The sequence below is a fragment of the Trichoderma gamsii genome (assembly GCF_001481775.2).
Source record: "Trichoderma gamsii strain T6085 chromosome Unknown Scaffold_6.2, whole genome shotgun sequence".
Taxonomy (NCBI): Eukaryota; Fungi; Ascomycota; class Sordariomycetes; order Hypocreales; family Hypocreaceae; genus Trichoderma; species Trichoderma gamsii.
The window spans coordinates 281,649-293,678 of NW_020171343.1; the positions used below are offsets into that span (position 1 = coordinate 281,649).

At 50.9% G+C, this 12,030-nt stretch overlaps 4 protein-coding genes across 4 annotated transcripts; 1 reads left to right on the forward strand and 3 right to left on the reverse strand.

Annotated features, from left to right (window-relative positions):
- Positions 1–17: 17 nt before the first annotated feature.
- On the reverse strand, positions 18–866 carry TGAM01_v202421 (hypothetical protein; the record flags this gene model as incomplete). Its single annotated transcript, XM_018804881.1, has 3 exons — positions 18–124; positions 185–350; positions 465–866. 3 exons carry the CDS (start codon positions 864–866, stop codon positions 18–20), a joined length of 675 nt encoding a protein of 224 aa, XP_018661872.1.
- A 4,738-nt stretch (positions 867–5,604) lies between these two features.
- TGAM01_v202422 (MADS-box transcription factor, other eukaryote) lies at positions 5,605–6,683 on the forward strand (the record flags this gene model as incomplete). The annotated part of the gene is made up of 3 exons (XM_018804880.1): positions 5,605–5,856; positions 6,076–6,210; positions 6,399–6,683. 3 exons carry the CDS (start codon positions 5,605–5,607, stop codon positions 6,681–6,683), a joined length of 672 nt encoding a protein of 223 aa, XP_018661871.1.
- A 2,653-nt stretch (positions 6,684–9,336) lies between these two features.
- Positions 9,337–9,969, reverse strand: TGAM01_v202423 (hypothetical protein; the record flags this gene model as incomplete). The annotated part of the gene is made up of 2 exons (XM_018804879.1): positions 9,337–9,445; positions 9,503–9,969. The coding sequence occupies 2 exons, from the start codon at positions 9,967–9,969 to the stop codon at positions 9,337–9,339; spliced, it is 576 nt and encodes a 191-aa protein (XP_018661870.1).
- A 1,150-nt stretch (positions 9,970–11,119) lies between these two features.
- TGAM01_v202424 (hypothetical protein) lies at positions 11,120–11,966 on the reverse strand (the record flags this gene model as incomplete). Its single annotated transcript, XM_018804878.1, has 2 exons — positions 11,120–11,679; positions 11,741–11,966. The coding sequence occupies 2 exons, from the start codon at positions 11,964–11,966 to the stop codon at positions 11,120–11,122; spliced, it is 786 nt and encodes a 261-aa protein (XP_018661869.1).
- Positions 11,967–12,030: the final 64 nt, after the last annotated feature.

The window sequence follows — 12,030 nt, forward strand, 5'->3', positions numbered from 1 at the left end:
TTTCTCATTTCATGCTCCTACAAACCGCCATAGTTTCTCTTTTGATCAATGATGTAGTAGCGCTCGATTTCCTTGCGCTCTTTGAGGAGGCAGGCGATGGCAAGGATCAGGAGAGCATCGATACCTTTGGGACTGAGTTAGTAAATTTTCCTTAATTTTTAGATTCTCAAGATCATTTACGTACCGACCATGCCAAAGATGGCTGTGAAAAGGTCAGTGACAAAGGCGTTTGCGAAACTGGCCATGTTTGTGGAGCATCCGCGCAGGAGAGCGGCCGCGGCAGGGCTGGGACAGGCAGAGTCTGTGACAAAGGCGGGAGTTGTGGCGTTGAGGTAACCGCAGCATTGGAACTGTGTTTTTGTGTTAGTATATGGTATATCACAGATTTTATACTGTCTTCTCCCCCCATATACACAAATATATATACATATATATGTAAAAGGGGGGAGATAGGGGCTGCATACCGAAACCTGCACCAACGACTGAATCGACGAATCCTGATCCTCATAAACCGGCAGAAACGTCTCCTTCAACGTCAACGTCATGATCCAGAGGTACAAGCCCACCGCCAGCGTAAACACGGCGCACACGGTAATCATGTAGCCGCTAATCTTGAGCAGGTTGCGCTTGACCAGCGCCATGGCCGGCACGGTGAAGAGGAACGTGACGAGGATGAAGATTGCGTTGACGATGCCCACGACGAGGGGAAAACGCTGGTAGAGTAGATGGCGAGTGGCATCCTGGCCGTCGGTGGGCGTCTTGTCCTTGAGGTTCATGGCGGCGATGGAAAAGCCGAGCTCCATGGCGCCGGAGGCGAGGAAGAGGAGGTCGGCGACGACCGTGGCGACGAAGACTTTGTCAGGCATTTTGGCTGTTGTTTAATATGTCGAGTATGACAATAATTGGCTGTTTTCGGTCCTTTTCGTTTCCCTCTCGATTTTTTGTCTTTTTTGTCACTTGAATTTGACGACCGGCGTCTAAAACCTCCCTTGAAAATCCCAAAAAGTGAATGTCGAAAAAATTTGGTAAACCAAGACCTAAGCTCGGTATACAAGAATCGTAAACGGAAGAAATGAAAGTGAAAAAAAATAATTAGTAGAACGAATGCATTGGCTATCCAGAACCTCAACTGCCCGGCAGTTTTACAAAAGAGAAGCAGACACAAAGAGGTCGCTAGTAGCCTTACAAGAAGAGAACAGAAAAAAAAGGAAACTAAGAAGGGATTAGAGTCACGTCAACATGCACCAGGCATGAAGAGAAAAGAGAGAGGGAAAGAGAAAGAGAGAGAAACAAGAAAAAAAAAGAGACTATACGAAACTCTTGCCCCCTCGCGAGGCGCTTGGCTCTCCAGACAGGCAAGTTTCTTGACGAGGTCCTTCGAACGGGCGGTGTTTCAGGAATCAAAGGTGAAGCAGAAGCGCCGCGCGACAGGGGCGAGTGGCCAATCAGAGGCCCGGATTGGGACCCTTAGTCGCCTGATTGGGGAGTCCTCGAGGGGGGCCTGGAAACGAGAAAAGGTCGGCGGCTTGCTTGGCGTTTTGGAAGCGGTTTTGGGAGCGGTTTTGGGTCATGGTTTGTGGGCGCTGTTCTAGTATGGGCTGATCGTTTCGATTGCAATTTCGCTGCCGTGGTGTTGTTTAATGCGTCTCTTGTCAATTTTACCACCCACCCAGCAGTATTTAGACATTGGCGCTGCTTGTTATGCAGGCCGCATGAGATGAAGCATCATTTCACATTCGTTTCTTCATTTCTTCATTTTCTTTTATACTAGCAATAGAATCCTGTCGCTTGTTGCTCGCTCAAGCGACAGCAAAAAGAGTCCAAGGTGCTCCAAGCCCCGTTTCACTGGACAAGATGCCCATTTTCGGTCTTTGTCCGCCCGCCGTCCTCGATACGAACGATTCCGTCTCGCTTCTCAGAGGATGAAAGAAGAGAGAGGAGAGGCAAACGGAATGCGGCCTCACATCTCAGGCAGCGCCTCGGCTGTCGCTTGATTTCTTCCCGCCTCTGTTCTTAGGCAACAAGAAAACCACATCAGGCCGGTGAGAATTTGGCAATCTTCAGCCCAGCTCCTCTTCGCTTTAGCAAAACTCTCCGCCACGGCCTATGCTTATAAGGGGGATATAGGCCGTAATCTGCTCGCTACCCGTGGGCAGACACGGTAAGCATGCACTGTACGGGATCGCGACTGGGGTGGCACCGCACCGCACGGCAGCTCCAGCTTTGCTCAGCCAGCCATGGCACCGCGCCCAGCCGTCAATTGGCAATCAGCTGGACGAGGTAGACAAGCTGCCGATCCCCTTGCTATCAAGGACCTGGCTAGCAAATGCTGTAGTATGATTCCAGCTTACCAGCAGAACGCGGCATCTTTCCGCATAACAGCAGCTGGAGCGTATATGCTGGTCTAGGTAAGGTAGTCCTTCAGCGCTCCGGGGACAAGCACGTAGCACATGCCCATGCTGTTCAGGCAGTTTGCAATTCGCCGCGGCCATATAGGCTGGTGGAACCCCAATTCGGTAGGCCGTGGTGGCTGGAGAAATCCTTCGCGCACTGTGGCCAGCCCTGCTGCTTTAGCTGCCTAAAGTGGCAATGGCCCCCATTTGTGCTGCTGCCCCAAGCTTTTCTGACAGCCGCTGCGAACTTGGCGCGCCTTGAAGCAGACGATGCAAAATGAAGGTGTCCTGGCTGCTGTGTGCCCCCCAGCTCGATAGACAGTCAGGACAGGCTTGGACGGGCGCTGCCTTGCCCTGCAGTGCTGCTACTGTACCCGCGTGAATCGAGAGCACGGTTCTCGCTAGGTCGGATTTGGCGGGACGAAGTATTTGCATCAATGATTGATTGCATCGATGATTGCATCGAGCTGGCACGTATTAGTAAGTCGGCAGTGTCTCTGTGTGTCTGTGGGTCACAATAGTATATGGCATGGCCCGTGTTTGTCAGCTCGATGTGGACGTGCTCGCAGTCTGCAATATTGGTGGCACGCGTGTTAAAGTACCTGTCTGCAGCATCCCATCCCATAGGTACGCATACGAGAGACGGAACCAAGAGAACGGCAGAGCAGCACAAACAAGGTCCAGGGTCCCGCGTCAGCCCTCACGCGTCGCTTCCCCGTAAAAAAGGTGAAACGCTTCCAGCCCCATGACTGGCACTCATCATATTGCTGGTAGCCATCAACAATAACAGCAACCTACTGGCATTACCTGGCATATCTGGGTATCTGGAATGGAGCTGCAACGGCACTTGGCAACCATTTAGCACCATTGTATTTTCTTCTCGCCCACGTCTCTCCCCTCCTAATTTCACGAAAAAAAAAAAAGTGGAAGAATGGCACTTACGGAGCAATTCCGTAGTGTGATAGGCCCAAGGGCTAGACAAAAGTTCGCCAAAATAGCAGCGGTGCCGCGGCTGCACCTGAAAGCCAGCCATCATGTCATTCATGCAGTACGCAGGGGCTCTCTGCGGCGCGGTTCTGCAGCGTTTTCTGCAGCGTTTTCTGCAGCGTTTTCTGCAGCGTTTTCTGCAGCGTTTCTTCTTCAGCGCCGTGCTAGCAATACCGAAGTCGAAGCCTGGCAGGGGGTAACTGATAATAAGCGGCGAGCCGTTGAATGCAGGTCTCACCTTCTTACAATTCCATCTATAAGGCGAGCAGGTATCTTGTTGTTGCATATGCATCACGCCCTGGGCAAAGCTCGCACGCAATTCTGATAGAGCTGCTGCGTGTCGGTACTTGCGTGACGCCCTGGTCTGGACGGCCTCTGTTGAAAGCGTCCTGGAACAAACTCCACCGCGTGCTTACGGGTGCTAATGCTAGCCGTGGCTCTGATCAATAGGGTGCCGGATTCCCCTGCTGCATCTGCCGACCACCAGTCTGCAGCAAGACACCATCGGAGTGGAGGCCCTGTTCGCTGCTGACGGCCACAATGTGCGTGCCAGGTTTGCACATGGCTAAATAATGGAGGATGACGGTCGAGAAGCGAGTCCAGCCTCTGACCCCTGAGGGCTGAAGTGGACGTGGAGGCAAGCGAGCCAACGACATCCTGATGCAGCCATCCACAGTCGTAGCCTTGGTCAAGTGATGAAAGCAGAGAGTGAGAGAGGAAAAGAGACCCAGAGACAGAGGCTTGATTGGGTGAATCAAGATTCAACCGCTTTCGCTTTCGGTGTGGGACACGGAGCCTCCAGAGCCCCGGAAGCCATACAGAGTGGCTCCTCGCGTGCCGTAATACGAGAACAAAGGGCAAAGTCAATTTCCCTGCGTCTAATCAGTGGGTGGGAGGCTAGTCGTTATGGAGAGGCGGCGCGAGCGTCCCGTAGATCTCATCATCACTTTACCTGGCCTGCCTTACCCTTTTACCTTGTCCTCTAACCTTAGTTGAGCGCATCATCTTTTCTCGTTTCTGTCTAGGTAGATAGGTTTTTCGTATTATTAGCTCGCGAGTCCGGACATGGAAAAGTGAAGATCGAACCAGCACGGCAGGCGGGTGAGAGAGGGGGGGCCAAGAGACTGCTGTACCCTACGGGCCACCTGTGCTTGTTTTGCCTGTACGCTGCCATCCGCATGCAAACAAAGAGACACATTACACTGTGCATTGTATACATTGCCCATTGTACCGGCATCCATCTGCTTCTACGCATTAGTAACGCGTGATTTTTAAGAGCCAGCTGCACGGAGTACGGAGTGCATACATGTCCTTAATCGGCCCATATGGGATGGAAGCTTTGCTGATCCACCGCTTGGTGTCGAGGCTCTGCAAGTGCAAGAACAGAACGTGAAGGCTGGGAGAGCCGGGCTAATACAGTGCCGAGATGCGCGCCTGTCTGCACGGTAAGGCCCACCCGGATGCTGACTTTATTTCGCAGCCCCGCTCTTTTATTCGGTGCCGGGTGCCAAACTCGCAGCGCCGAAGCTGGCGCTGCGCGCTGGCCGTTGCAGCTAGGCCGTGCTATCAGGAGCCACGCCGCGCTATGCCGCCCCGTTACGTTTCCTGCTCGTGCGGCCATAGGCGTCTGTCACTCCGGCAGCAGGCTAGCGCCGCCAATGACAGGCCAGGTCGCATCGCCAAATTCTCACGCAGCCGCGCTGGCAAAAACACCTGCTCCACGCCAGCTAAAACCCCTCCGGCCTACAAGCGCCCCGACAGAGCACTAGCGCTCGGCATAGGGGTCCTCGGGGCAGGCGCAGGCTGGGCGTACTAAAGCAGCGATAGTACAAGAAGCACCCGCTAGATTCCTCTCGCTCGCTCTCCGCGCCTCTTGCCCACCTGTTTCGCACCGCCACCGTGCGCACCCGCCGCCTCCCACTGGCCTCTTGCCGTGCTCGCAGTTTTCTCCAGTCTCCAGCACCTCCGTTTAGGCATTAGGGCCCCTCTGCCACCCAAGGCCAAGTTCCCTTTTTCTACCGCCTGTCCCTCTCCGCCCAAGCAGAAAAAACCCGCCAGATCCAGTATAGATCCATCGGCACCACGCTCAAAGCAGTATCTCCACCACTCGTTGCCTTTTCCAGCGCCGTGTGATACAAGTCGACGACGATTGGATTCGGATTAGGATTGGCATTGGCAGTTTATAGTCGCCGTCGCAGTTGCAACCACGATTCCATTCTCGACAATGGCCGACATCACCGACCAGCACGACCAGACGTCGCCCACGGACCTGGACGACGCGCACTCGGTGGGCAATGGCAACAACGCGAACAACGAGAACCGCGGCGTCAAGCGACAGCGCCCGGCCGCCGACGACGACGACGACGATGACGATAAGGGCGGTCGTGAGCGTCGCAAGATTGAGATCAAGTTTATCAGCGACAAGTCGAGGCGCCACATCACCTTCTCCAAGCGCAAGGCGGGCATCATGAAGAAGGTATGTGCTGATGCATCACTTGGACACGAGTCGAAGCTTGCTCCCCGCTTCAACCACCAAAAAAAAAATACGTTCGCTTCTCCAAGCTGCCTTGTTTTGGTCAACGCGCGCGCGCCACCGACCAGATCAAGAACTTGCTGTCCATTCTGGCCTTCCGCTAGATCCGAACTTCACGCGCAAGAGCTCCACAGCTAACGATGAATCTTCTCTCTACTCTAGGCATACGAATTATCTGTCCTGACAGGCACTCAAGTCCTCCTGCTGGTCGTCTCCGAGACGGGCCTGGTTTATACCTTCACCACTCCCAAGCTCCAGCCGCTCGTTACCAAGGCCGAGGGCAAAAATTTGATCCAGGTATGCAATTCTAGTCAGACTGGCTGTTGCTGCGAGCCACGCCGAAATGTCTTTCCCTTTGTCCCCCCGACTTTCCTCCACTAGAGAAGCTGGATATTGTGCGACAATTCAGCTGCCAAATGATCCTTTTCACGCATTCACCCACCTTCTTTTTGAGCCTGTCTTACTGACATCCTTTTGTTCAATAGGCATGCCTTAACGCACCTGAGCCCGCAACGGGCAGTGAAAATGGAGTGGACGGTGGTAACGAAGTCGACTCTCCTGAAGAGCCCCCCAGCCATTTGCCACCGCAGAGCCGCCCCGGCATGCCCCAGAACCCTCATATGGGTCCTGGAGGCTACATGCCGCCCAATATGCCCATGGATCCTCAGCAGGCTCTCGCGTATCAGAGCTATGTGCAGCGTAACCAGGCTTATGGGTCTGGCATGCCTCCGCAGCCAGGAATGCCTCCCAGCTCTCATCATCAGTCATAGTAGGATCGTGACCATTGGGAATAAGCTAAAGCTTGCAATCGCTTATGCCCAGCCTTGAACAACTTTGGGGGATCTTCTCGGGCCTTGAGTCGTCTCCAGGATGTTGCTACAACATTATGCAAATGTTCTAGTTCGGCGTTGATGACGTGTTGATATGCTTTCCATATCTGTTCTTTTTTTTTTTTTACACTCAATGTTGCGTTTTCCCGCATTATTTACTTTTTTTTCTCTCTTCGAATTCTTTTCGATGTTTCAAATTTTGGAGCTACGCGGACGTTGATGCCTTTTTATTTCCGCCGGGAAAGAGGATCCAACTCAGGACACGAGGGAGATGCGCAGTCTTTTTGCTGCGCTGAGTCTGCCAAGATCTACCCTTCTTTTATTCTCAATCCCGGAAAGGTTTAGAGGCGTTTTTGTTTCTGTGGCACCTCTCATTTCGAAGCGTCTATGGCGTGTGCTGAAGGAGGGCTTAGCACTGTATCGATTACGACAAGAATGGACGTTGGCGGCGGCCTTTTGTGCAAGTATTTTGAACTCTTGTATGCGAAAAAGAGTTCTCTCAGATCTAGCTACTGAGGTGGAGGGTTCCAGCTTTCGGGCATGGTTTGAGCGAGATGCGAATCTCTCATGCTGAGGCACAGCGATCTCATGAATTAGGTTGGTATCATTGGGTGGCAGGTCTGGGCAGGTTTGGACTTTGGGAGGTTGGAAGCGGATATGGGAGGAAGGGCAGAATGATGCTGGGTGGATGATAATGGACACATGAGGGCATGATTTGTTGATGGCAGGAAAAAACGATGAGGACATCAAATGAATCTGATGAACCTAGCTTGCCGAACAACAGAGGTTTTTTTCCTTTCTATTCTCTCGCGATGCTAATGAAGCATGCTTTGACGTAAATGCGAATTGTCCCTTTTCTCCATTCCCAGGCACCAGCCCACTAGATCGAGTCAGTGCGCGCGGCACGGAGAAGCAAGATTCGCGATCTCCCAAATGGCCTCTTTGAGGTTAGAAGAAAAGGCGAAAAAAACCGTCTCCCTTACCTACTACACACGTTTTGGCATAGATCAGCCCTACAGAACTGCTTGAATAGGCAATTTTCTGACCCCCTTAACTGAAGCGGAGAGGCGGGCCCAGCCGAGCGGCGTGCCATTATTCATGCTCGCTCTGTTTTTCCCTTTTTTGGTGATTAGATTTTTTTTTTCTGGTCCTTTACCATACTTGGTGTTATCTATCCTGGATTGGGGAAGATGGGTTGCCTTTTTTGGTTGAGGGGAGGAATGTGATTGGGAGGTTTTGAAGAGAGGACAGAATAGGGAATAGGCAAGAGGAAAAAGGTTGCTTTACTTCTGTTGGGGAAAAGGAGTGCGTATTGGGATATTTATTTCCTTTATTTTTTTTTCTGTTTTTTGTTCATAATGAAACTTTATGTTTTTTGTTGCGTTTTGGACGATTCTGGTGATGGGGCGATTATGGAAACTTGGGCGGGAGGTCATGATTCTCAGACGTTTTCTTCTTCTTCTTCTTGGAGGAAAGATTGTGTTGTTGGTTAGATCTTGGTGTTGGATGTAAGTCTTTGTGCGAGACTGAGGGGTGGGGTTCGAAGTCTCTGAGGTGAGTTGTGTTGGTTTTGAGATTTGGTGCTTAGTTAATTTTCATACGGAGTACACGGCTAACAAAGCTGTAAGGAAGAGAACTGAGGCGTGGATAGTTAATGCAGTGAGTTTCCAGATGCTTATTCTGCTTGAAAGTAATTTGCTTGAATGTTAATCGAGCGGTTTTTGAACAACTGTTGCTGGTTGTTGAGTTGCTCTCGTTGGCGAGTTGTGTCGAGGATACTGTATGCTACAAAGATACAGATTATGAACTGCAATAGTCCTAGAACATGTTCAGAGGTAATCTCTTTCTACTAACATGAATTCTTGCGGACATTACATACTCGTGTTAAGAAAGAAGCACCCCATCTTGCCAACTCAGCCCATCACTTTAAATGATTTGAACATAAACGACTTTAAAGTCTCGTTTTATCTACCGGTGTGACATACTGACATAAGCATCAGAGACCCAGCATTCCGGTGAACCATCACGTGACTCTTCTCCATTTGAAAAAGAAAAGAAGGGCTTTACCGCTTTCGGCAACAAACGATTGTTGAGCAAGTTTGAGAAGGTTTTTAATCAGCTTGCGCGCGAGGTACGGGGCGGAAGTACCGGATACTCGGGGTACTTTTAAGTGACATGCACCATTTTGATAGAAAAGCGACCGCAGTTGGAATGTGCTGAAAAAATGTTTGTGAAATGAAGCCATTGTCAGCGGATATTAAGAAATATTTCAATATCTTCTGTTTTCTTTTGTATAGGCCTCATTGATGAATTAATCCATATCCACTGCCCTTCTCATGCAGCTCGATATTTTTGGTATCCCATCCTCCTGTTCTCCCCGTCCCCTGAATGTAATCCTCCTTGGCCCAATAGCCAGGAAACACCGTAACGCCCATCCGTAATATCCACAGATGTTTTAAGAAAAAAAAAAAAAAGAAGCCATAACCGCCATTGTAATGCTGATGTCGTGATCGTCGTACAGAAATTAAGAGTAAAAGCCATCGTACAAAGTCTTCATAATGCGATGTGATGTGTGATTTTGACTTTGCGACCCTTAATGGCCAGGGATACCGCCGAAACGGCCGAGAAGGAGACTCCCCAGGAATGTGCCGCCTAGGACGGACATGAAGTAACCGACATTGAAGGTCATGACAGCTAACATGCTAAAACAAAAGTCAGTCTCAGTGTAATGTGTATGTATGTAAAAAGAGAAAACTCACAGGAGATATCCAATGCCAACAATAACTGTATCCAAAGCCGCTCTGGGCGGATCAACGCTGAATCGCCAAGGAGCAACCGCATGGTGCTTCTTCTCCACCACCAGGACCTTCTCCTCGACGCCGTTCTCCGAGAGCATCATGGTCATCTGCTTCGCGTCTGGATCTCTTGACAGGCGCTCCGACATGGGCTCCTTGCCGTTGACGACGATGAAGCGTCGCTGGGCGTTTCGATCAGCCCAGACGCGTTCCTGGTAGGTCTTGTAGGCCACGATCAGGCGCAGAATGACTGTCAGGGCGATGAGGAAGATGCAGGTGCCCGCGTAGGTGCCCGCGGTCTGGGGCGTCCAGGCGGTGGAGAAGAGGGCGGTTCGAATATCGGTTTGAAAGGTCATGGCCATGCCCATGCCCATGGAGGAGCTGCTGGAGTTGGAGCTCGATGAGCCGTCCATGCCGCTCATGTCATTCATGATGTCTTGTTTTGCTTGTTGGAAAAATGTGTTGCTTCTTGTGGTGGGATTGCGACCTTCTAGAAAGAGGAGAAGGCGGGTATAAAGCGAAAAAAGAGGACAAAGTTCTTTCCAAGCAAAGTCTAGAAAAGGGAAACGCCCGTTCTGTTTGTGTACTCCGTACACGTGTTATATAAGCAAACCGGTTTGCTCAACGACTGATTTTGTGAGACCTCGAAGAGAGTGTGACGGAAACTTTGGGATATCAACGAAAAGCAAAGCTGCCACTCCGCCTTTATGTATCGAAGAATGAGTGAACGCCCGCTAGCTGGAGACCCGCTTGTTGGTGCTCGTGCTAAGGACTATTTAAAGCACGATTTTCTGAGAAAAACCGGTGGAGATGGGGGAGAAGCCAAGGGCCAGGACCAAGACAGCGGAAGAAATATAGCTGGGTGAATTTCTTTAAGCCGCAGCTCGAGATACCTTGTATAATATTTGTCTTGAATATTTGTAGATGGATGAAATTGATGTAAAAGCATGAGCTCTCTTCAAGTATTTATTCATGAACTGCCCTATCGAGCATGTTTGATAATGAACCCCAGTATTCCACTTGACCCAGTATTCGCCCTCGTGGAAACAGGCCTTCTCAATGGTCTGTTTCATGACTAAAAACTCGCTCAACGGAACCGATCGACCGGTAGCGGTTCTTGACCTTGGCGCAACTCATGGTTTCCCTGGCGATTTTTCGCTTCTCTCCCTCTTGGGTTTATCGTGCGCAAATGGACGCAGATCCAATTTTGGTAGAGCTACCAATGTTTTGGCTGGGTGGGGATTGGTATGGGGTCCAAGCTCTAGCTCAAGGTTGCAGTTGAGGTAGCGGTACTTGCGGCTGAGGGGGGAGGTACCTGCAGTACTTGCGCTGGGGCGTGTTCTGTTTTCGGAATACGCGTGTTGGTGCTGCACCATATGCGCTTGTTTGAGCCTCGGCGATGAGGCTGGCCAATTTACTCTCAGCTCCTTGTATCAATACTTTACATGAGCCGATTGGTTACTAGCCTGGAATACGATGCCAAGGGGCTGTATCGAGATTTGTCTAGGGGCATAGATCATTACTTCATCTTCTCCTCCACTTTCTTGATACCATCCCGTAGTCTATAAACAGACTCCTTGCTCAGCTAGCATTGGAAGACGTGCTCGTCCCGATAAACACCACAAGCACCGCCGCATAGGCAGCCGTGGCAGCCAATACGTCCTTGCCACCCACGTCTGTCGCAAACAGGGCCATGACCAGAGCAAAGATGAAGGTCGCAACCGATACCGTGATGAGGCTTGTGGTGGTCGACGCATGAAGCGTCATGATGAGGATGGGGCCAATCAGCGAGATCCCCCCAAGTAGCGCAAAGACCAAGCGTGTCGTAAAGGCTTTCCTCTTCGCTCGATGGATGCGCCCTGCTTGGTCGATTTCGCGGAAGCCAACGGGCCCTATTGCCTCGTCTATGACGCCGTTCCTCACATTCATATCCGCCATGCTGCCCAGGGCACGGAATATACCCTCCCGGTAATGGTGGAATTCTCTCTCACGTTCAAACGAGGGAGGGAGTATTGATGCAAAGTGGCTATTGGAAGATGAGGTCACATTCAGTGCCTGCAGTGAGCCGATAAAAGTAGCGCTGTGTGGAACGGTAGGGGCTGCATTATCGGAAAGAGTCTCATAGTTTCGTATGGCTTGGGCTGGATAGCAATATAGATGGGTAAGCCGATGCAGGTGAGGAAAACAGAGCATTTTAATTACCATAGGCTGATAAAGCTTCATCGATGGTTCTTCTATCTTCTTCAGTTGTATCATTTTTATCTCCCATTACTGCAGAGATCCGAAGCAAATCATCTTGTAGCTCAGCGATTCTTCGCAGCTGAAGTGCTCTAAAGCTCAACACCACGATGCTCTCGCTGCTTGGCAAAAGACGAGCGACTCTAGCGTCGTGGCCCAATAGGGAGAGGATCCTTTCCGACAGCCACATTTTTAGGTTAGACAAATACACTCGGAGAAATAACCTGATAAGAATGCATAAGGCTGATCTAACT